This window comes from Pristiophorus japonicus, chromosome 13 (assembly GCF_044704955.1).
Source record: "Pristiophorus japonicus isolate sPriJap1 chromosome 13, sPriJap1.hap1, whole genome shotgun sequence".
Lineage (NCBI taxonomy): Eukaryota > Metazoa > Chordata > Chondrichthyes > Pristiophoridae > Pristiophorus > Pristiophorus japonicus.
In genome coordinates this window covers 117,600,338-117,625,481 of record NC_091989.1, presented here as the reverse complement: position 1 = coordinate 117,625,481, position 25,144 = coordinate 117,600,338, and the positions used below count along the sequence as shown (strand labels likewise).

Below are 25,144 nucleotides of genomic sequence, written 5' to 3'. Positions count from 1 at the left end.
AATCTACTAAGTAACATCTACATAGCCTGACATTGTTAACTTCTTGAAATACGTAGATTTAAAGTTGTCGAGCTACACAATGTACTATCCTTCACACTCAGCTTTACATAACCACTGACTCATGAGCTGTAGGCTCCAGTGTGCAAGTCACATGTGAATCTCTGTTTTCAGCTGCAGGACAAGTGCTTATTTGTGGCATCTTGCCTAGAAAGCCTCTCACCAAGGTTCAACATGTAGACATTAACATTGATGAACAGTCATAAGTCGAGAAATGAGAAACAACTACCACACTGCAGTGAAACTTGGTAATAAGGAATAATAAGTGTACATTTGCTATTACAGGTGTTTTGGAAATAATGAACTTATTTTTACACTTTTTCTTTTGTGCCTACTGACCAGCAGTTCATTTCTTAAAACCTGACCTGAACAGCTGTCAGTATCATTTACTTCTTCACAGATACTACTCCAGACATCTGGGCTCTGGTCATATTTCTGCTGTGGAACCTCTTTTCAGCCCATATAGATTCAGAACAGCCAACAGCTGCCATTGCAGGCCATGCTGCAGCTTACAATAGCTCCTCAGTTTATCTCAGTGTTTGCTGTCTAAGACCCTTTACAGGCACTACTTGTGAACATATCTTATAATAGCACCAATCAGACACTATTGTAAGCTGATGGCCGTTCTGGAAAATAAAAATACTGCATTTTACACTGGAACGCAAGGCTCATTTATAGCTCTTATCCAACAATGTCGCCTTTACAACCTCAATCCAAATCAAGGTGGTAATATGCAAGCTAGGAGGGAAAAAAAACTGCTTTCCCTGCTGATTAAATACAACTATTCATTGCAGGGATTGAGCAAGAACTCCATAAAGGAAGAAGCTTTAATTACATTAATAACAGCTTTAATTCTGAATAACTAAATGTACCAGTTGGTATCAAAAATAATCTATATCAAAAGTAGGAAATTACTAATCAGCAGGGGAGGCAAAGTTTGGCTTAAATCCAAAACAGTAGTAATCGAGTGGGAAGAACTTGACTTGTTTATTTTTTCCATTCTTTTTGCAACTCTCCACCACCCACTAAACCAGACTGGTTCAGTGAGTCATGGGTGGCTCATCACTGGTTCCAACTTACACAGCTGGAATTATGTGCCCATCATCGGTTTCCCTTTAAACAGATGCCTCGCTCAGCAGCATACTGGAACAAAAAGAAAGCTTTATTGCATGTAGTAGTAGTTGTTAAATTGGAGTGTTTGCTAAATTCACTGTCAAATAAGTACCTTAAAGTGGATCTTCATAGTTAAGTAAAAGAATGATATATACGTACCCTGCAACACAGTATGAAGTTACCCTCCTCCCCCACCGCCCCCCCCATTATTGTTTACTTTAGAATTCAGTTGACAAGCCTGCATGCAGGGACCCTACATTCGAGAATGGCATACAACAACTCACATTTATATAGCACCTTTAAAACGTCCCATGGCGATTCCTAGCAGCGTTATCATGTAAAATTTGACAGTAGGGCGATTCCCTTGTAGCATGTTAGTTACAAAGCAATGGAAACAGTTACGTTTTGTTTCTCAAACTTTTTTCTCTGCTGGGTAATTGCTATGCTTAATTATTTTTGGTAAGAACCACCTTAAAATAAGTAAGTGCCATGTCAGATAGAGATGGATAATAAAAACATGCTTAACAGTTACTATTGCATGTGTTTTGTGAATAATTGCATATCATAATTATAGCGCTTGTACTGCAGATGTTCAAAACCTGAAAAATTCTTAAATGCTAAAAGGGTTAAATTATGACAGTTGTATAGATTAGGCTTGTATTCCTTTGAATATAGAAGATTAAAAGATGGTCTAATTGAGATGTTTAAGATGATTAAAGGATTTGATAAGGTTGATAGAAACTATTTCCTCTGGTGAGATAGTCCAAGACAAGGAGGCATAACCTTAAAATTAGAGGTAGTCAGTTCAGGGGATGTCAGGAAGCATTTCTTCACACAAAGGAAATTTGGAACTCTTCCTAAAAAAGCTGTTGAGGCTCGGTCAATTGAAAATTTCAAAACTGAGATTGATAGATTTTTGTTAGGCAAGGTTATTGAGGATTACGGAACCAAGGCAGAAAAATGGAGTTAAGATACAGATTAGCCATAATCTAACTGAATGGCAGAACAGGCTTGAGAGGCTGAATAAGAACATAAGAAACAGGAACAGGGGGGCCAAGTTTCGGCCTGAGTTGCTCCTGTTTTTTTGGAGCAACTGGTTTAGAATGGAGTATCTTAGAAATTGCAATTCTCGGCATTTAGTCTGCTCCAGTTCTAGTCAGTTAGAACAGTTTCAGTTAGGAACAGATTTTTTTTTTTAAAAAGGGGGGTGTGTCCGGCCACTTATGCCTGTTTTGAAAGTTTAGGCAGTGAAAACATACTCCAAACTAACTTAGAATGGAGTAAGTGTAGATTTTTGTACGCTCAGAAAAACCTTGTCTATACTTAGAAAATCAGGTGTAGGTTACAAATCAGGCGTAGGGAATGAGGGGGGGGGTTTAAAGGGAAGTTTACAAACATTAAACACTTCAGTTTTACAAATAAAGAGCCATCATCAATAATAAATGATAAATAAATCAATAAATCAACCAATAAATCAATCAAAAAAAAAAATCATAAAAAATTAAAAAAATTAAAAAATCAATAAATAAAACGACTGCAGCACCGGGAGTCCTCCAACAGCGTGCTGGGACGGCCCCCCCCAGTGTGTCTCTATCACTCTGTCTGTCTGCGTGTGTGTCTCTCACTCTCTGTCTGTCAGTGTCTGTGTTTCTGACAGCGAGGGGAGGGGGAGAAGGGGGGTGGGGAGAAAGGGGATGGGGCGAAGGGGGTGGGGGAGGGGGGTGGGGGTTAGGGGTGGGGGAGGGGGGAGGAGGAGAAGGAGAGATGGGGTGGGGGAGAGGGGGGAAGGTGGGGGAGAGGGGGGAAGGGAGGGGAGAGGGGGGAAAGGGAAGGAGGGAGGGAAGGAGAGGAAGGGAAGGAGAGGGGAGGGAGGGAGGGAGGGAGAGGGGAGGGAGGGAAGGAGAGGGAAGGAAGGGAAGGAGAGGAGAGGGAGGGAAGGAGAGGGGAGGGAGGGAAGGGGAGGGAGGGAAGGAGAGGGGAGGGAGGGAGGGAAGGAGTGGGGAGGGAGGGAGGGAGGGAGAGGGAGGGAAGGAGAGGGGAGGGAGGAAGGAGAGGGGAGGGAGGGAAGGAAGGGAAGGAGAGGGGGAAGGGAAGTGAGGGAAGGAGAGGGGAGGGAGTGAGGGAAGGAGAGGGGAGGGAGTGAGGGAAGGAGAGGGGAGGGAGTGAGGGAAGGAGAGGGGAGGGAGGGAGGGAAGGAGTGGGAATGGAGGGAGAGGGGAGGGAGGGAAGGAAGGGAAGGAGAGGGGAGGGAGGAAGGAGAGGGGAGGGAGTGAGGGAAGGAGCGGGGAGGGAGTGAGGGAAGGAGAGGGGAGAGAGTGAGGGAGGGAAAGAGAGGGGAGGGAGTGAGGGAGGGAAGGAGAGGGGAGGGAGTGAGGGAGGGAAGGAGAGGGAGTGAGGGAGGGAAGGAGAGGGGAGGGAGGGAGGGAGGGAAGGAGAGGGGAGGGAGTGAGGGAGGGAAGGAGAGGGAGTGAGGGAAGGAGAGGGGAGGGAGGGAGGGAGGGAAGAAAGGAAGGAGAGGGGAGGGAGAGAGGGAAGGAAGGAGAGGTGAGGGAGAGAGGGAAGGGAGGAGAGGGGTGGGAGGGAGGAGAGGGGAGGGGAGGAGAAGGGAGGGAGGGAGGAGAGGGGAGGGAGGAGAGGGGAGGGAGGGAGGAGAGGGGAGGGAGAGAGGAGGAGAGGAGAGGGGAGGGAGAGAGGAAGAGAGGGGAGGAAGAGAGAGGGGAGGGAGAGAGAGGGGAGGGAGAGAGAGGTGAGGGAGAGGGAGAGTGGAAGGAGGGAGGGGAGAGGAGAGTGAACGGCCGGGCCCAAGACTTCGGGCTGGATTTACATGTAGGTGGCGTCGGGTCTTGGGTTCCGGGGGGGGGGGGGGGAAAGAGAGTCGCGGAGGTCGGGTCGCCGGGGGGGCGGAGATCGGGTCGCCAGGGGCGGGAGCGGAGATCGGGTTGCCGGGGGGGTGGGGGGGGGGAGGGGAGAGCGGAGGTCGGTTCGGGTCCGGGGAGCGGGAGTCAAGTCGGGTCGGGTCCCGGTTCGAAGGAAGCAGGATCTGGGTGTGAGAGGCAGCCTTATGCACGCAGCCCCAGTGAGGCCATTCGGCCAGGGCTAGGGGCTGCGTGCTTCGCGCCCCTCCCACAATTTTGGGCACCTGGAGCTACTGTAGCGCGCATGTGCAGAAGTCCCGGCACTGTTTTCAGCGCAGGGACCTGGCTCCACCCCCCACAGCTCATGCTGCGCTACGCTGCGCCCAGCTTCAGAGGGCCTACAGGGAGCCGGAGAATAGGTGAGTTTTTTTTAGGCGCACTTTGTGGCGCGAAAAACGGGCGTCCAGGTCCGGGCTGCGCCGTTTCAGGCGCGGCCCGAAACTTGGGCCCAGGAGTAGGCCATACGGCCCCTTAAGCCTGCTCTGCCATTCAATAAGATCATGGCTGATCTGATCATGGACTCAGCTCCACTTCCCCGCCTGCTTCCATAACCTCTTATAGTTTAAGAAACTGTCTATTTCTGTCTTAAATTTATTCAATGTCCCAGCTTCCACAGCTCTCTGAGGCAGCGAATTCCACAGATTTACAACCCTCTGGGAGGAGAAATTTCTCCTCATCTCTGGTTTAAATGGGCGGCCCCCATCAGTGGAAACATCCTTTCTGCATCCACCTCGTCAAGCCCCCTCATAATCTTATACGTTTCGATAAGATCATCTCTCATTCTTCTGAATTCCAATAAGTAGAGGTGCAACCTATTCAACCTTTCCTCATAAGTCAACCACCTCATCCCCGGAATCAACCTAGTGAACCTTCTCTGAACTGCCTCCAAAGCAAGTGTATCCTTTCATAAATATGGAAACCAAAACTACACGTAGTATTCCAGGTGTGGCCTCACCAATACCCTGTACAGCTGTAGCAAGACTTCCCTGCTTTTATACTCCATCCCCTTTGCAATAAAGGCCAAGATTCCATTGGCCTTTCTGATCACTTGCTGTATCTGCATACTATCCTTTTGCGTTTCATGAACATGGCTTACTCCTGTTCCTATGTACCTGCAGGCTTTTTAGCTGTGAGCAAACAATAGAAAAAATTAGAAGCTGAAGTACCAACATTTCATTTTTTGCTGTTCATTTATTTTTCAGAGACAAGTTTAAATTTCCTAAAGCAGAGCTATTTTAAGTTATTACTTCTTAGGTTCCCTTTAATTTCAAACCCCATCAACTTAAAAGACATGGAAGGATTAAACAATGATTTTTTAAAAAGTAACATCTAATTCTAAAAGTTATCTTTCTTAGATTCTCGTCATATTATTCACCACATGCCAGCTTTTAAGGTGGGCAGTTGTTCCCAGATTTCTACCAGCTAACAGGACGAATACGAGTTTGATGTTCGTAAAATTGCTGTCCGTTAACTTTGAAGAATAAACCGATCTCAGCTCTGCACCATCCCAGTTAACCAAATTGAGATTAGGAACTCCCTCAAGTGTCATAAATCTTTGAAGATAGCTGGGCAAGTTGATAAGGCAAGTAAGAAAGCGTAAGGGTTACATAGGGGTATTGAATACAAAAACAAGTCAGTCATGCTAAACCTTTACAAATCTCTGGTCAGGCCTCAGTTGGGGTATTCTGTACAATTCTCGGCACCATTGTTTAGCAAAGATGTCAAGGTCCTTGAGAGGGTACAAGAGGAGGTTCAAGATGGATGATACTAAGGATGAGGGACTTCAGTTATGTGGAGTGATTGGACGAAGCTGGGATTGTTCTCTTTAGAGCAGAGAAGGTTAAGGGGAGACCTAATAGAAGTATTCAAAATTATGAGGAGTTTTGACAAAGCAAGTAGGGAGAAACTGTTTCCTCTGGCAAGTGAGTCAGTAACCTATAGTTATGTGGAGTGATTGGACGAAGCTGGGATTGTTCTCTTTAGAGCAGAGAAGGTTAAGGGGAGACCTAATAGAAGTATTCAAAATTATGAGGAGTTTTGACAAAGCAAGTAGGGAGAAACTGTTTCCTCTGGCAAGTGAGTCAGTAACCATAGGTCATAGATTTAAAATAATTGGCAAAAGTACTAGGAGAAATTAGGAGAAATGTTTTCACAAAGGAATACACTAACTGAAAGGGAGGTGGAATCAGATTCCATAGGAACTTTTAAAAGCCAATTGGACATGTACTTGAAGAGCACTAATTTGCAGGGTTATAGGGAAAGAGCTGGGGTGTGAGACTAAATTGGACAGCTCTTACAAAGAGCCGGCACAGGCATGACGGGCCAAATGGCTTCCTTCTGAGCTGTAAGATTCTATGCTTATGAAAATAGTAAGAACCAGAATTCCTACTTCTCTGGTGCAAGATGTTTATTTAGCAAATGTAATCATTTAGCTATTTTTAAAATAACTAGTCCCTCTACGATTAATTTACAAAGTGCTTTCAATTTATCTCAACAGTCAATCTACATCTTTGAATTCTAACTAACAACATTTTTGGCAGACTACTTTGGGATATAATACTGAAATGAAAAACAAATGAAATAAACAGACTGTTATTGGCAGATTCTCAATTTATGAAAAAAATCTGTTATTTTTGTGGTTAGTGCAACACAAGTTATTGAGAAAGTGGCAGATCCACAGTCTGATGACAAAATGTCACTGTATTGTGGTCAGCAGTCCTAAAATGTACTAAACCAGAAAATACTGCAATGTTAATAAACAAAGAAAATATGGCCTCGTATAAAATGTCCTAACTAAAAAGTGAAACTTTAACCATACTAATGAACTGACTGAATATTTCAATTTTGATGAGGGTTAAACTTTATTTTTACTTTAAGTGCAAAAAGAATCAAGTATACATCATATTACATAGTACATAGAATTATATAGTAACAGCACAGAAACAGGCCATTCGGCCCAACAGATCTGTGCCAGTATTTATGTTGCATACGAGCCTTCTCCCACTTTACTTCACCTCATGTCAACATATCCTTCTATTCCTTTCTCCCTCAAGTACTTACCTAGCTTCCCCTTAAATGCATCTATGCTAGTTTTATGATTAGTATCACATACTTAATGCATAGTTTGTGTATTTGTGATCCACATAAGTATAACCGCAAAACTGGTTCGGTTAAAATACCAATAACAGCATCTATTTTAATCCTTGGTGACTAATAGTTTCACTGCCCAGAGACGTGATATTTCACCAAGCTAAAGCATAAATCAGAATTCACCAGTATGAAATATTATAATGGTAGTACTTGTCATAAAAATAAAAGCAAACAAAAGAGAAAGAGACAAGATCTAAATTAGGCATTCAAGGTAGTACATTTTGAAAATATAAAATATGAAGCAAATATTTTTGTGCTTTTAAAAATGTTTCAAAGACCAACTCCCTCATGTCTTAATTCTGATTTAAGAATATTTTTAATAATTAAAAATGAATTACCCATAGAATAAATCACAGATTGCATCATTGACAATGGGGTAGATTTTTAACGCAGCCTAGGCGCAAAACTGGTGTTGCAGATTGTCTGCCCATTATAGAAACCGCCCAATTTTCATTTCCATTGAACGAAGTAATAAAAATGATCAGCACTCCTGCTGCATTCTCTCGATTAAAATTTACTTCAGCATCAAGATTTTCCCCTCTCCCTAAGCCACAAATGTTAAAAATACTTTGATAAAAACACTTTTTAAAAAGAGATTTTGGAATAAAACACAATGAAGGCAAGTTGAAATTCAAACCACCTGGGCCGCATTCATTAAGTTAAAGGGGAAGTTTGCTTTTCTAACAGAAGACTGCCAGGCTTTCATTTAGAAATCTACAGTTAACATTGATAGAGATCGTGCTCGCAGACCATCCCACTGGGCCAACTGAGAGAAAGTGTAAAGGGTATAAGAAAAGGACAGATTCTTTTCAGTTACTTATTTAATGGAGAAGAAAAGTACAGAGGGAGTACATTTTTGATCAAACTGATACCATATGTTATATAGAAAAATATATGCATAAAACAATTCTTTGACTTTATTTTAAAACATTCCTATTTATTGCCTGAATTGTCTCTTCACGATTCGGCCATCCAGTGACATCATAGCATGGCTCCACTGAAACTAATAGGAGTCACAGCTTTGGACTGGCCTGTGAGCTGATCTAGGAGCCACCAATCACAGAAAAGCATAAAAGGGTAACAGCTATTTTTAAAATTATTTCTCCAACAAAAAAAATCAAGCTATTATTTTGAACAAAAAAAAGTAGTCTCATTCCCCATCTCAGCATCTGGGAAGTGATACTGATTGAAATCATCATAGGCGGTCCCTTGAACGAGGATGACTTGCTTCCACATGAGTTCATAGATGTTTCAATGAAGAATCCGATGTGCCAGTCTTGAACTCCAATTGAGGGGGTGGAAGATGCCTGTGCGTGGATTTTTTTAACGTGAGGTGACTGCTGCACATCAACCACCACACAGGCTTGACAGAGCTAGGCCTTTATCCAGTGGCAAGGGTTAATCAGGATGACTGAAGACCTGCTCTGCTGCACGGACCGAGTGCGCATACATGTTGCAGTTTGGGCTGGCCCGTGCTGCCCTGGGCCCCGTAGCCTCATTCGCCGCACCTCTGCCACGATTTCTCTCTACTTCTCTGCCACAAAAACACTCGCCGCACCTCCGCACCGATCACCCACCAAATCTCAGCCACGATCCCTCATCGCTCCTCTGCCCCGATCACTCATCGCAAGTCTGCCACGACCTTCCCGCTCCTCTGCAGTACCAGGGCCCAGCCGATGTTCCTGCCCATTCTCCAAACGACGACCTGGGTCCTGATGACGTCACCCAATCGCCCACCTTGAAGCCGTTGCACATTTGTGTCAGCTCGCGCTGGAATCTTCAGTGGCATGCTCCAGCTCTTTTTGAAGCCCCAACCTGCAGAAATGTTCATCGAGGTGGCCCACGATGGTGAAGGGCCCGCCGCTCCAGCTCTTTTTGAAGCCCCGACCTGCAGCGATGTTCTCACACAGTTCGACCTGTGTGATTGAAATAAACTGCTTATGAAACCAAGTACAGGTTGAACCTCTCTTATCTGGCACCCTCGGGACCTGGCCTGTGTCGGATAAGGGATTTTGCAGGACAAGGGGAGGTCACATTAAACTGGATGGGACAGGAACTGAGCAAAGGGATATCGGGGCTGGCTAGCTTAGGGCTTGAAGTGCGGCAGAGAGATTGTAGTGGGGGGGGGGGGGCGGTGGATCGCAGGGTCAGGCCAGCGATTGCGACAGTTAGCAGCGAGGAAGGACTTCAATTTGTTCATGTCGGAGCGGCCGGGAATGCTGCCGGACGAGGAGTGGTGCCCGATAAGGGAGACCAGGATAAGGGAGGTTCAACCTGTATGCCATATGATCCACTATTTATTAACCCAGTATCTCATTAACTTAACAGAATAATTATATTTTAAATCAGTGAATAAAGTGCAAGTTTATACTGCACCCATTTATTTTTATTCCTATTGTCTGCCCAAAAGAGGAACGAAGGAAATAAAGTATCAAGTAAAATAGAATGACCGACAAAACTAGTTCTGGAAGCACATGATTATGGACTAAGCAGGAAAACAAAGAAAAAATTGACCAAGATTAATTATGGTTCTCATTAATTCCTTAAACTATACACCACAATTTTATCCACTATTTGGATTACTGAATAATGCTTCCGAGAAGTGCCTTGGGACGTTTTACTACATTAAAGGCACTATATAAATGCAAGTTGTTGTTGCTGAAAATAAAGTCAATCAAATGAAACATTGAAAAAGAAATAAAGGGACTGTTCATAAACCAATTATTTCTTCAGGTACTTAGTAGGCTGAAAGCAAGCCAAGAAAAATGTTAACTAAAAACACTCATCTCCACTGTTTCAAACGCTTCCTGGATTTGTTCTGCACCACGCTTTTAATGTCTACTTTGATGATTCATTATCATTGGTATGTTTCAAATCCTCCAGACAATGACAAAAGAGGAAATTGTTCTACAAAGTGTTCTCAGGAATTTTAATTATTTGTGACTTCCACAGATGTTTTGATCGGTCTCAAATAAACATGTTTATATCACAATGAAGACTGCCAAAAGCAGCTTTTTATCACTTTGACAAAGAAATAAGGGCCGTTAAACTTAATTACTGAATTTAGTTAAACTGAAACAGCTTCATGTCTTGTACAATAAAACACTTAAAAAATCAGTTGAAAATAAGTCGATCTGTAAACAAATGATGAAAACTGGAATACTTATCAAAACTTACTATGTACTATGCGAATAACAAATCTATATAGTTTCATTATGCAGCTGATCAAATGTTAGAATTACAGAAGTTTCAACTGTAGATCTAGCTGTGATTATCATGTATCCTCTATATCCTCTGAACACACTTTTTTTAGTACTGTATTTATTTCATTTTCACATTCACATTTTTTGAATAAAATTGAGCTGGATTCAAAAGTTGATGTTGCCTTTAGCCTAATTTTGATACTACAGAATTAATGGTCTTTATTGTCAACACACAATATTCATATTTCATGTTACTGATCAACTGGTATTTCACACTGCTAGTACCATTTTGTCTACAGACTATGATGGGCAAGTATAAGGGAAGAGGAGGAGACTGACCTGATATTTAAAGCAATCTCGCTAACATAACATATTTACTTCCTCTAACCCCTTCTGAAAATGAAGGAGCAGCACATCACTATACCTCCTCCAAGGTGGTCATAACAAAGGAATGAGGAAAAGTCATTTAGCTGGTCAAATCAGTTCCCTCCACATATTATGTACAATTCACTCACCATGTAAACCAACCATCACCATTAGCCATCAAAGATAAAACTCTGAAATAGCTCCGCGGTCCAAAGAGAATCTCCCAAAATTCCAGAATATCAGTCATCCTGACAATCCTTATTTACAACCACGATCAGGTGTATTCCACAAGTATTCATCCATGAGAGCACAAGTCATCTCGTCCCAGAAATAGGTAAGCGATACAATCCACAAAGGACATCCATCCTTCCTAAGAGATTTTTGACTAGTGTAGCAAGGCATGCCCTATTTGATTCTCTTATAAAGCGACCACATGCCTGAATAACACAGTGACCTGAATTTTATGAGGGCTCTCTTGGTCTCCTGCTATAACACCAGCATTTTCAGCCACTTGCACCATTTCTCTGAGGTTGCTGCCAGTCTCTCACTGAAGTTATGAGCACCATGGAATTTCAGGGCCACAATCCAACTTCAGTTAATTTTGATTAAGCATATGACAAAATCAAAACATAGATTACCTTCTCCAAATAACTTAAAAATATACATTTTATATCAAATATTAAGTGCATTTGATCATTGCAATAATACATAATGTAGAAATGCAAACTCGAGAAGCCATTTGTATTGAATAACGATCCATAATTTGGCATAGGCATAACAACTTCACGCAAAGAAATGTTAAGACAACAACACCTTGCATTTATATAGAGTCTTTAACATTGTAAAAACCCCCAGGACACTTCACAGAAGCGATTATCTGACAAAAATTTGACACCGAGTTACGTAAGGAGATAATAGGACAGATGACCAAAAGCTTAGACAAAGGTTTTAAGGAGCGTTTAGGGAGGGCATTCCAGAGCTTAGAGTCTAAGCAACTGAAGGCACGGCTGTCAGTGGAGGAGCGATTAAAATCAGGATGCACAAGAGGCCAAAATTGGACGCTTGTAGGGCTGCAGGAGGATAGAGGTAGGGAGGGGTGAGGCCATGGAAGGATTTGAAAACAAGGATGAGAATTTTTAAATTGAAACGTTGCCGAACCGGGAGCCAATGTAGGTCAGCAAACACAGGAGTGATGGGTGAACAAGATTTGATGCAACATGGGATATGGGCAGCAGTTTTGGATGACCTCAAGTTTATGTCGGGTGGACGATGGGACGCCGGTCAGGAGAGCATTGGAATAGTCATGTCTAGAGGTTACAACGGCATAGATGAGGGTTATAGCAGATGAGCTGAGGCAAGGTCAGAATCAGACAAAGTTACAGACGTGGAAGTAGGCAGGCTTGCTGATGGAGTGGATATGCAAGTTGTTGTTATTAATATGTGGTCGGAAGCTCATCTCGGTATCAAATACGACACTAAGGTTGCAAACGCTTTGGTTCAGCCACAGACAATTGGCAGGGAGGAAGATGGAGTCGGTGGCTAAGGAATGGAATTTGTGGCAAGGACCAAAGACAATGGCAGGAATTTCCCGACCCGTTGTCAAAAAAAACAACTTTCCCATCCGACCCGCCACCAACCTCGCCTGCAATCACCCTGGAAAATTCAGCCCAATGGCTTCAGTCTTCCCAGTATTTAGTTGGAAGAAATTTTTGCTCATCCACTGCTGGATGTCGAACAAGCAGTCTGATAATTTAGAAACAGTGGAGAGGTTGAGAGAGTTGGTGGTGAAGTATACTGGGTGGTATCAGCGTACATGTGGAAACTGACACTGTGTTTTCGGATGATGTCGCTGAGGGCCAGCATTTAAATGAGAAATAGGAGGCAGGCAAAGAAAGGATAGATCCGTGGGGGACTCCAGAGGTAATGGTGCGGGAGCGGGAAAAGGAGCCATTGTAGTTGATTCTCTGGCTATGACTGGATAGACAAGAATGGAACCAGGTGAGTGCAGTCCCACCCAACTGGACAATGAAGGCGAGACATTGGAGGAGGATGGTGTGGTCAACCATCTCAAGGGCTGCAGACAGGTCGAGAAGGATGAGGAGAAATAGTGTACCATGGTCACAGTCACATAGAATGTCATTTGTACTTTGATAAAGGGCAATTTCAGAACTGTAGCAGTGGCAGAAACCCGATTGGAGTGATTCAAACAAGGAGTTCCGGAAAGACGGCACAGATTTGGGAAGAGACAACATGTTCAAGGAATTAGGATAGGAAAGGAAGGTTGGAGATGGGGCGGTAGTTTGCAAGGATGGAGGAGTCAAGGGTGGGTTTTTATAGGAGGTGGTTGATAATGACAAGCTGTCAGGGGAAGGGGGAACTGTAGAACTTTACTCGAGGAGAGGGGATCATTAACAATATCAGCTAACATGGACAAAATGTGCTTGGTGAGGAAATGAGAGGAGATAGGAGAGAAACGAGAAGATGGGAGGTTAAGGCTAGGGCAAGGGGGAATCTTAGAGGAAGTTTGGTTCAGTGGGCTTGGGGAAGAGAGGGAAGGGGCAGAGGCAGCTGAACATATGGTATCAATCTTAGAGACAAAGAAGTCCATGAGCTTCTCGCACTTGTTGTTGGAAGTCATAGTGGAGGAGGCAGGGGAGAGGGGTTAAGAAGACGGTTTTGTAGTGCATTCCAGGATAATCCTGGAATAGTGAGCAATTTTGGCAGAGGAGTGCAGGACCCGGTAATGCTTTATGTGGTCCAGCCAGATGAGGTGATGAATGGTTAAACCCGTTGTCTGCTACAGATCAGGATGAGAGAGAGAGTAATGGTTTTAATGGGGAACAGGACATCAGAGGTGGAGGTTCAGGTGTAATTGAGCAGATTGGTAGCTGCAGAAATGTCATGGTGAATGGAGGGCCAAAGGCTGGACAGTGGGGAAAGTGCAGTTGTGACTTGGGGGAAGTTTTTTTTCCAGGAGCGGACACAGAGGATAGTGGGGATGGGAGGGAGAAGGAGTATGTGGGTGGAGAGGGATAAAAGAAAGGTGAGCAGAGATGGCCTTACCGGTGATTGATACAATGGAAGTAATGAGGCCATGTGAGATGGTGACATCAAGGGGATAGCCATGGATATGGGTGGGGGAGTTAATATAGAGCACGAGATTTAGGGAGGATAGGATAGGAGGGCAGTGAACTCAGAGGAGGGAGAGCACGATGAGTTGAGATGCAAGGTGAAATCACAGAAGATGAGAAGTTGCTCGGTGCTCAGTGCAGAGGCTGCAGGAGGAAAGCAGTGAAGATGTTTCGCTGAGAAACTTGGCTTAGTACTTGGTGGGCAGTAGAGAATAAGGATTTTAAATGAGAGGCAAGAGGGGTGGAACAAGGTGAGATACTCAAAGGAGGAGATGGTGCCAGAGGAGTAGGGGGCAGACCAAGATGGGATTAGGTGATAAGGGCTAAAACACCACTGCGGAGGATTGGATGGGTCAAATGGTGGAAAGTATAGCTTGGCGGAGAAATGTCATTTAGGAAAAAGGTGTTTTCACCCCTCAGCGGGTTTCCGTCAAGGCCATGACGTCACTGCAATCATCCACAATAAGTTAATGGATGGCAAGGCCCTTGTTCACAAATGAACGGTCATTCTGGAAGAAGATGTGGAGAGGGGCGGTGATAGCCAATCCGCTGGTGGAGTCAGAGACAGCACTGGGAGGAGTGAGTGGGACAGGAAGAAGATTGGCAAGATTAGTCCCCAGCTTGTGCACTGGGTGGAAAGATCGGTGAAAGAGTAGGACGGGGCAGTTGGGGTTGCTTCTCATCAGGAGGTAACAACGAGTGCCTCAATGGGCCCCTCAGAGGATGCCAAGAGAAGCAAAGGGAAGTGGTAGGCTTATCTAAGAGGGAGTCAAGCCTAGACCGGCAGCTGGAGAGTAGGAAAGTTGGAGTGCTGAAGGATTGGGGTAGGAATTTGGGTGGGCAGAGGACCTGAGAAGGGATGTTGAAAGGAGGCATGATGACAGGAGGGATAAAAAGAAAAGAAAAAAGGAGTGAGAAAAGGGGAAATAGAAGTGATGGACTTGGGTCCGGAGTGGCAGCCAAAACGCACATGCAAATGGGCAGAGGGAAACTCAAGTTACATAGGCATGGAATATAAGGATAGAAATATCCTCGTAACAATTGAAGACAGGTATGGAGCGCGAGTGTAAAGGTAAATGCAGTCTTTCTCAGTCTTAGGGAGAACTTAAAACTCCCACTAAATGTTTTTTTCCATTATCCCACAGGAGAATAAAATATAGATCATATCCTGTCCCTATAAGAAATTCACAGCCTACACGGATAAGTAATAGTTTCCCTCACTCCACTTGTTCTGGACCACACTCTTAATTCTTTTTGTCCTATTGGTGGCAGCAGTTCTCTGACAGTTCTCATGCAGGAAAACTTTGGGCTAGAAATTCATATATTTATCACCACTCCTTAGCGCCATGAAATGGCGATAAAATGGTGGTCACCGCTCTTTTATCAGCTGGTGGCAGGTCTCGCCGCAGCCACCATATTTCTTTTCCCCTTTGTGGTGACTTCAATCGGCTTGCAACGCTGTCTTAACATCACCGTGAACTTTGACCCTAGCGCTGGGTCCTAAGCATGCCAGGTTAATTTGGCGTGCAAGCAGGCTGACAGTGGCAAAGTCTGCAGCTCTGAAAGGGACATGCACATCAGGTTAGTTTGAATTTAAGGGTTTGGACTTTTTTTTTTATTTTATTGAACTGGTGGCTTGCTGCAATAGATGTGAAATGTTTTTTTTAAAAAGTGTGTAGGGAGTGCTGCTTGACGCTTGCAAGGGCTCGGATGGTACATGAAAGCTTTTGCGAAGACAGAACATGCTGCGAATACTCAGCAGGTCACGCAACATCTGTGGAGAGAAAAAGAGAGTTAACCTCTCAGGTTGACATGCTGCCTGACCAATTAAGTATTTCCAGAATTTTATGCTGTCATTTCACATTTACAGCACCCGCTTGCAGAGGGAAGAAGAAGATGCAGAAGAGGAGAAAGCGGAAGAGGAGGAATTAGACAGAAGGATGCATCCCAGAAACCCCTTTGATGGAATCATCCACCTGCAATCCCACTGGCTGGGCAGACTGCCTCTTCTTGTTGACCCACGGCTGGGCAGGCTGTATTTCTTGGGTGTGTGAAAGGAGGAAGGCACAAGGATGGAGTTGTGCTGACGGGAGGGCGGGAAAGCAAGAGGTGCACGACAGGAGGAGGATAATGAATGAGAATACCTGCATCTTGTATCCTTTCAACCCCGCCGCTAGCCAAGAGCTTAACCATGCCTCTGCCAAGAATGGCCTGCAACATCTCCTCAAAGGGGTTGAGGTCAGGCTAGGAATGGGAGATGTGCCTCGTCATTGGCGCAGATTGTTGGCAGGTGAGTGATTGAGGGTTGTGCATTGAACAGTGTGTGAGGCTAGTGGTGAAATTGGTAGAAAGCTTTTGAAGATGTCTTCACTGATCTTGACCAGTGGTCTGAGGTCGTGGAGCTTCTTTGAGCACCGGAACCAGGTGGAGTGGGTGACACTGCTGGCAGTGGCGGCCTTAGTGATGTACTCACAGATCTTTCTTACCGGAGGGTCTCCTGGCTCCTGTGGGTAGAGGGCCGCTCTTGCAGTGTTGACCCCCCTGTACAAAGCTGCAGCATTTGAGACTCTCGGGGCCCCTTCCCTGGCTTGCTGAGCCTTTTGTGTTAGTGCTGAGGCAGTTTACCCATTTGTTGATGTTAAGAAGATAATTCAGCTCTAACAGTTGCATATTCACATTTGGAACTTCTTTTAAATATTGAATATTTCTTAAAAGGCAGAAAGGGCAGAAAAATTTATTGATTCACTGCATTTTATTTTGTACTGATTCAGTGTGTATGGCCCTTTCATTACCCACAATTTCTTGTGAATTCCACAGCTTCGCTCAGAGCTGTGGGAAGCTGCATTGCCGGACTTGGACAGGAACTTCCTCCTGGATCCCTCCCGCAACACCACCAAGACGGCATTGTGTGGAAGTTGAGCCCTGCGCCACCTATCTCCATGCCCCCTCGACCAATTTCACTCAGTTAGCATTGGGGCCATTTGCAGTGGCCATTAACTGCAGTTGCCGATAACACGCAACTTTGATGGTGAACACGAAATTTTCACTCTTTGTGTATGCCACTCATCAGTTTATTGACCTCTTTAAATGCGGTTAATTTGTTTCTACACTATTGACCATATAAACAGTTTTGTTTGAGTATCTCAAGCTTTTCTTTGTTGCTTTATTTTTTTTTTAAATTGCAATTTCATGTTTCCCAATGTGAGGAATACAAAAACTGTAATTTTCCCCCTTCTTCACCCTAAGTGAAATGGATAATTGTCCGAAAGTAGCACATTTCCTGGAGGAAAGTGGGGACTGATTCATCCGATCAGTCCTCCTAATCTGCAGGTTATTTTTTATTTATAGCCAAATCTAGGCAGTAAGATGCTTTGTGGTTCACAGGCATTTAGATGTATAACAAAAAGGAAATGAGACAGAACAGTAAGTGATACATTTTAATATAGTAATTTTGGCGTGGAAGCAAATCATCCTCGTTTCGAGGGACTGCCTATGATGATGGATACCATGACTGATGTGACATTATCTTGCTATCAATCCTCAGTTTTCTCCTCTTTGTTTTCTTAATGTAGTCAGAGCTCTAAAGAAGAGTCTTACGTACATTATTTTATTTTACACTATTTTAATGAAAGGAGGGTGCTTATGCGACATGAGGCAAAGGGTTCCTCTGCATGATCTTCACTGTATATTGTTTATACTTGAATATTAGAAGATACATTTTTGTTTACTTTGGAGATAAAAGTGAGGGGGCAGTGGGATGTCATCTTATACACTAGTCACATCCTACCTTAGGTTTCCTACTGATGAGATGGTGGACTCAGCATCATAATATTGCTGCATTTCCATTCACTGTTGCAATGGTTTACTTAGTTGTATTTAAATAGCAATTTTCACTCCCCCTTTCAGTTCAGACTTCCATTGTGGATTCAAAATTGGAGATAGCTCAGCAAAATCTTTGGGGGGAGGAGATTTATAATGCACAGTCAGAGCCAGGACTGAAATTCTGAAATTGGGAGGGAGAGTTTATGTAAATGCAATAGCAATAGAGGAGTGGCACTTCGGCTTGACAGGCATATGCTGGTTGAAGTGAGAGGGAAGACAGAAACATTTTATTTATGGATTGCAGCTGACACAAAACTGAACATGTCAGTGGATAGTTTGTGACGTGACCCTTATTTGATAGGAATTGTTTTCAGTTTGGGTGGAATTTTCTAAGTCAGTCATCTTATATTTGAGTATATAGGGTAATACTGAAGAGGCAGCATTTATTTACCTGACTATTTTCAGGCAGAGATACATCGCTGGTAAGTTTTAAATGGGGGGGAGGGGGAGGGGGAGGGAAGAGGAAAGAAATTAAGGAGAGATTATCCATTTCTGTGCTCAGTACATAACTGCTTTTGCTGGAATGAGATACCTGAAAATTAAGCACCCCAAGCCTGTAATTTTCCATGGAGCTCCCTCACCAGAAGGTGAACAGCAGAAAATTGTATACGTGAGCCCTTGATTTTCTATCCAGGATGGGAATGTGCACTCCCAGCAAGCATGCCAAAAATGCCAAAGCAAAAGCATCGCTTATTATACAAAAAGGGTTCAAAATAAAATTAGTTCTTGACTATTTTTTGGTTTCAAAGTCGAGGTGTTGGTGCCAAGGAATGGAACATTTTTTTTCCTACATTACAACAGTGACCAGTAATTCAAAAATAATTATTTGGCTGTGAAGCACTTTGCAATATTCTGAGGTCATGAAAGTTGCTATATAATTGCAAGTTCTTTCTTTCTTTCCATTGTCAGATACCCAGTGTCAGCAAGCTTTCCAGATGAGATTAATGGTTTGATCCAGAGTATAGCTCCCTCTACACTGCTGCAACCATGTAGCTCTGCTAACTTCCAGCACCAGTGTCATATTTTTCCTATTTATGTGTGGCCTAACTGAGGCTAAATTTAGGCAGTTTTTTTGTTGTGGCCTCTGCCCTTGTAGTAACTAGATTGAGGATGCCCAAACTAAATGAATGCAGTACCCTTACAGGCAGGAGACAGAGGAGACTTCCATCTCACTAGTCTTGGTAGGATTGGCACCTAGAGGTGAATGGCCAGTTTCTCTTAAAATTAGTCTTCTACATACCTCCCTATGTTATTGGCAAGTGATTCAATTAACAACTTGGCTCAAATCTACACAATTTTCTCCACAACATTGCTGTAGAATCTATCTATTGATGCACAACTCCAACTGTATGAGAAGACTTCAATATAACGTAAGTCCTACATATAATTTATATATAATACATAATGCAAAAGTTATGAACATTACTAGATAAAGTGCCACCAGATTTGTGATCTAAAATAAATGACTGAATTCCTAACAAAATGGACTTTAAACATTTTTTATTCGTTCACGGGATGTGGGTGTCACTGGCAAGGCTGGCATTTATTGCCCATCCCTAATTGCCCTTGAGAAGGTGGTGAGCCGCCTTCTTGAACTGCTGCAGTGCTGACTTTTGGTTTGGTACCACTGAATGTCTTGCTAGGCCATTTCAGGCAGTTAAGAGTTAACCACATTGCTGTGGGTCTGGAGTCACATATAGGCCAGATCGGGTAAATATGGCAGATTTCCTTCCCTAAAGGACATTAGTGAACCAATTGGGTTTTTCCAACAATCCAGTAGTTTCATGGTCACCATTACTGATACTAGTTTTTTAATTGCATTATATATATTAAATTAAAATCCAGCTGCCGTGGTGGGATTTGAATTTACATTTCTGGATTATTAGTCCAGGCCCCTGGATCACTAGTCCAGTAACATAACCACTATGCTACCATACCTTGTGGACTGAGAAATTCTCTCATAAAAGACATCATTGAAGTTACCTGTACACTCCTGTTCCAGTGACATATGACTCCTCTTTTCTCAGTCTGGCCAGGATAGCTCCTCCTTCAAGCTGTAGTCTAACCAATCTAACATCTTCCAGAACATTCTTCATTAGTTGTCTATACTGCTGTAAAAGAACACTGGCTTCCTGGCAACAAGGTTAAATGATATGTATTATTTTTACAAGTATACTACAGGTTACACAATATTACCATTTAATATAAAGGACACTGATCAATGTTTATGTCATCATCATATCAACTACCACACATAGCCAGGTCTCTCATCTTTGGGAGAATTGACATAGTCATTGGCATTTAAGTTTACAGCAACTATTACCCGTAGCAGTAAAACCAACACTTTAAAATTAATTTAGTTTGGGCAAAAAGCGTTCTAGGCTTTATTATAAAGTACATCCAGTTAGAAATAAACAGATGCAGTTATACTACTACTTTTGCCTGTAGTAGTATACCATACTACATCATTTATAATAGGCTAGGAGCATTTGAGGACAGAATTTCAGGCATCTGTAGCCTGAAGCACTGATAGATTCCTATGGTACTCCAGAAGTCTTCCCAAGAAGGAGCAGGGAAGGAGGTGTTTGCAGGGAATGATGGAGCAAAGGGGCGAGATCAGCCTATGAAATGTTTCTTTTAAAATTGTGCCTTCAGCAACCGTTCCAAAGATCTTTAAAATTATATCAGTCCAGAACTATTTCAACACATTTTTCAAGAATATATTGTAAATGAACACCTCAAAATTAAGTAGCTCTTTTCAGCAGGAGGCAAAAAGGAGTCCCAACACTGTGCCAGTGAAGTGCTGAGACATGGATTTACTTCCACAGCTTTGGACCTCTGGGACATGACTGAATTCTCAGCTGGAAAGGATGAATGAGAAGAAAAACCCAAGCAAAGGGGTGATTACTATTTACTGGACCTCACTGTGTTCAAATTGGCTGCTGCTTTTGGTAACATAATCAGTGACTAAGTATAGCTAAGTATAGTCATTATAATCATAATTATTTGGCTGTAGAGAGCTTTTGGGCATCCTGAGGATGGGAAAGGCACTATATGAATGCAAATTCTTCCTTTGTACATCGAATTTCACAAGTTTGTATCAGAATTTAATTATCTGCAAGTTCAACCATTATAGCCTTTGAGGTATGAAGATTTATGTACTTTTTTTTATTAGTTCATGGGATGTAGGCATCACTGGCAAGGCCAGCATTTATTGCCCATCCCTAATTGCCCTCGAGAAGGTGAGCCGCCTTCTTGAACTGCTACAGTCCATGTGGTGAAGGTACTCCCATAGTACTGTTAGGTAAGGAGTTCCAGGATTTTGACCCAGCTACGATGAAGGAACAGCGACCGATTTCCAAATCAGGATAGTGTGTGACGTGAAGGGGAACTTCCAGTTGATGGTGTTCCAATGTGCCTGCTAACCTTGTCCTTCTAGTCAGTAGAGGTCACGGGCTTGGGAGGCGCTGTTGAAGAAGTCCTGGCGAGTTGCTGCAGTGCATCTTGTAGATGGTACACACTGCAGCCACGGTGTGCCGGTTGGAGGGAGTGAATGTTTAAGGTGATGGATGGGGTGCCAATCAAGCGGGTTTGCTTTGTCCTGGATGGTATTGAGCTTCTTGAGTGTTGTTGGAGCTGCACTCATCCAGGCAAATGGATTTTACATTTTATATCTGCATTTTATTTATGAAAATAGAATAACATTTTTAAATTGAGAGCAAAAACTTTTGATACGATAAAATTATTTCATGCTCCAAAATCTGTGGAAAAATTCATTTATCTGGGCACTATTAGGCTCCAGAGGCAATCAATCAGGCTCCTGACACTGAAGTAGCTATTCGTGCTTAGTTCAACCTCAAAGCTTGCAGTACTGTCTGGCCAAGCAAGACAATCATGAAATGGCAACAGCCTGAGGGCTAAGACTTTGTATTATCTATTTAAAATTACCAGAGGAAACACGTGACAGATAAGTAACATATAATGCATTCACTGAAATGGAAATGATTATAATTACAGTAATCAGAAATACAAGGTTTTTGTCATGTAGTGTTTGACACTACTTCCAAAAGAGGTGAAATTGTCTCATCTTTGACTGACATTTCCAAGATCTTTTCCATCTAGGCAGCAGGAGACATGCAGGCAAATTTCAAAAGCTATCCAAATAGAAACAATTTGTTTCTTCTACTTTTAATCTTAGCTATAATCAAATTGAGTAAGAAAGTGGTCCTTATTTATTACTGGCCTCTTTTACTTGCATTGTCACATCAATCAATATCTCATTACCAAACTAATTTCCTTCACTCTGCCTTCAAAGCGTATTTATCCTGATGGTACGAGTAAATTATCTCATACAGTTATACAAACATCCATGGTTAATTTGACATGGCTCTCTCATTAACCTAATTACAACAAAATAATTAGTGGCTTTGACACACAAATAACCTAAAGGGTCTGCTTTCTACTTTACCATCCATCAACTGAAAGAAATTCAGTGACATTGAACAGGTCAGATAAACAATCAACTATATAGCTTCAAGAAGATATCTTTCTATACGACATAATTCAAAATGTAAAAACATCTTGGGATGGTTATCCCTTTGACCACGTTTTGACAGGGAGAACTGTAGAGTGGACTTTGGACCTATCTGAGTTATGCACAGATGTCCCACACTAACTCCTTGTTTCCTGTCACTTTAGATGTTCAGAATGAGCTCTTGGTGGGGAATCTGCCAGTATCAAGGAACTCACTGACTTAGAGATGGGACATTGGTGCTGAAATACATGTTTGGGGCAAGAATATTTGGGGAGATGTTTACAATTATAATGGAGCATCATGAAGGCCCCCAATTTTACAAATGAAAAAGATGCGTCACTTCAACAAGTGGAGGAACGGAGAGTTGCCCTGTTTTGTACGGCATCGCATCTGCTATGCAGGAGAGCAGTCAACAGAGCCAGATAGGCAATGCATAGATTTATTCTGTACCCTCCCTACTCCCCGAGAGACTGGCAGCAAATCCAGAAAAAAAATTCAGATCTGAAGAAAAATAGCCAAGATTAAGATGACCCACTAGTATTTATATTGAATAGATAGGCACAGTATATATGTTACAAAGTGTTTGCTCACACCTGGTTACACATTGACTGCTGTCCCATGCAAAACACTCAGACTGCCTTAACCATCATCATCATAGGCGGTCCCTCAAAATCGAGGAACACTTGCTTCCACTCTAAAAGCGAGTTCTCAGGTGACTGTACAGTCCAATACGGGAATTACAGTCTCTGTCACAGGTGGGACAGACAGTAGTAGAAGGAAAGGGTGGGTGGGGAGTCTGGTTTTCCGCTCCTTCCGCTGTCTGCGTTTGGTTTCTGCATGCTCTCGGCGACGAGACTCAAGGTGCTCAGCGTCCTCCACGATGCTTAGGGTAGTCTTGGGGCATGGATTCCCAGGTGCCAGTGGGGATGTTGCACTTTATCAAAGAGACTTACAACCTTTGAATGGTTACCATGCATGTTCTTACTGTGGCAGGACACAAATTTTGGCTGCAATTTATTCCTTTACTATTTTATTTATTTTTCTCTCCTCTTCTTCAGTAGTGTTGTGGGATGTTTTCTACATTAAAGATGCTTTATAGAAACATAGAAAATAGGTGCAGGAGTAGGCCATTCGGCCCTTCTAGCCTGCACCGCCATTCAATGAGTTCATGGCTGAACATGCAATTTCAGTACCCCATTCATGCTTTCTCGCCATACCCCTTGATCCCCCGAGTAGTAAGGACTTCATCGAACTCCTTTTTGAATATATTTAGTGAATTGGACTCAACAACTTTCTGTGGTAGAGAATTCCACAGGTTTACCACGCTCTGGGTGAAGAAGTTTCTCCTCATCTCGGTCCTAAATGGCTTACCCCTTATCCTTAGACTGTGACCCCTGGTTCTGGACTTCCCCAACATTGGGAACATTCTTCCTGCATCTAACCTGTCTAACCCCGTCAGAATTTTAAACGTTTCTATGAGGTCCCCTCTCATTCTTCTGAACTCCAGTGAATACAAGCTCAGTTGATCCAGTCTTTCTTGATAAGTCAGTCCCGCCATCCCGGGAATCAGTCTGGTGAACCTTCGCTGCACTCCCTCAATAGCAAGAATGTCCTTCCTCAAGTTAGGAGACCAAAACTGTACACAATACTCCAGGTGTGGCCTCACCAAGGCCCTGTACAACTGTAGTAACACCTCCTTGCCCCTGTACTCAAATCCCCTCGCTGTGAAGGCCAACATGCCATTTGCTTTCTTAACCGACTGCTGTACCTGCATGCCAACCTTCAATGACTGATGTCCCATGACACCCGGTCTCGTTGCACCTCCCCTTTTCCAAATCTGTCACCATTCAGATAATAGTCTGTCTCTCTGTTTTTACCACCAAAGTGGATAACCTCACATTTATCCACATAATACTTCATCTGCCATGCATTTGCCCACTCACCTTGCCTATCCAAGTCACTCTGCAGCCTCATAGCATCCTCCTCGCAGCTCACACTGCCACCCAACTTAGTGTCATCTGCAAATTTGGAGATACTATATTTAATCCCCTCGTCTAAATCATTAATGTACAGTGTAAACAGCTGGGGCCCCAGCACAGAACCTTGTGGTACCCCACTAGTCACTGCCTGCCATTCTGAAAAGTACCCATTTACTCCTACTCTTTGCTTCCTGTCTAACAACCAGTTCTCAATCCATGTCAGCCCCCAATCCCATGTGCTTTAACTTTGCACATTAATCTCTTGTGTGGGACCTTGTCGAAAGCCTTCTGAAAGTCCAAATATACCACATCAACTGGTTCTCCTTTGTCCACTCTACTGGAAACATCCTCAAAAAATTCCAGAAGATTTGTCAAGCATGATTTCCCTTTCACAAATCCATGCTGACTTGGACCTATCATGTCACCTCTTTCCAAATGCGCTGCTATGACATCCTTAATAATTGATTCCATCATTTTACCCACTACGGAGGTCAGGCTGACCGGTCTATAATTCCCTGTTTTCTCTCTCCCTCCTTTTTTAAAAAGTGGGGTTACACTGGCTACCCTCCACTCGATAGGAACTGATCCAGAGTCAATGGAATGTTGGAAAATGACTGTCAATGCATCCGCTATTTCCAAGGCCACCTCCTTAAGTACTCTGGGATGCAGTCCATCAGGCCCTGGGGATTTATCGGCCTTCAATCCCATCAATTGGCCCAACACAATTTCCCGACTAATAAGGATTTCCCTCAGTTCCTCCTCCTTACTAGACTCTCTGACCCTTTTTATATCCGGAAGGTTGTTTGTGTCCTCC

General features: G+C 43.2%; 1 protein-coding gene across 8 annotated transcripts in view; it reads right to left on the bottom strand.

Annotated features, from left to right (window-relative positions):
* plekhg4 (pleckstrin homology domain containing, family G (with RhoGef domain) member 4) overlaps positions 1–25,144 on the bottom strand; it is a 447,922-nt gene that overhangs the window by 126,138 nt on the left and 296,640 nt on the right. For all 8 annotated transcript variants that reach the window (XM_070897923.1, XM_070897924.1, XM_070897919.1 and 5 more), the window contains one exon: positions 19,801–19,949. In XM_070897923.1, the coding sequence (XP_070754024.1) occupies positions 19,801–19,949 (149 nt within the window). The remainder of the gene's footprint in view (positions 1–19,800; positions 19,950–25,144) is intronic.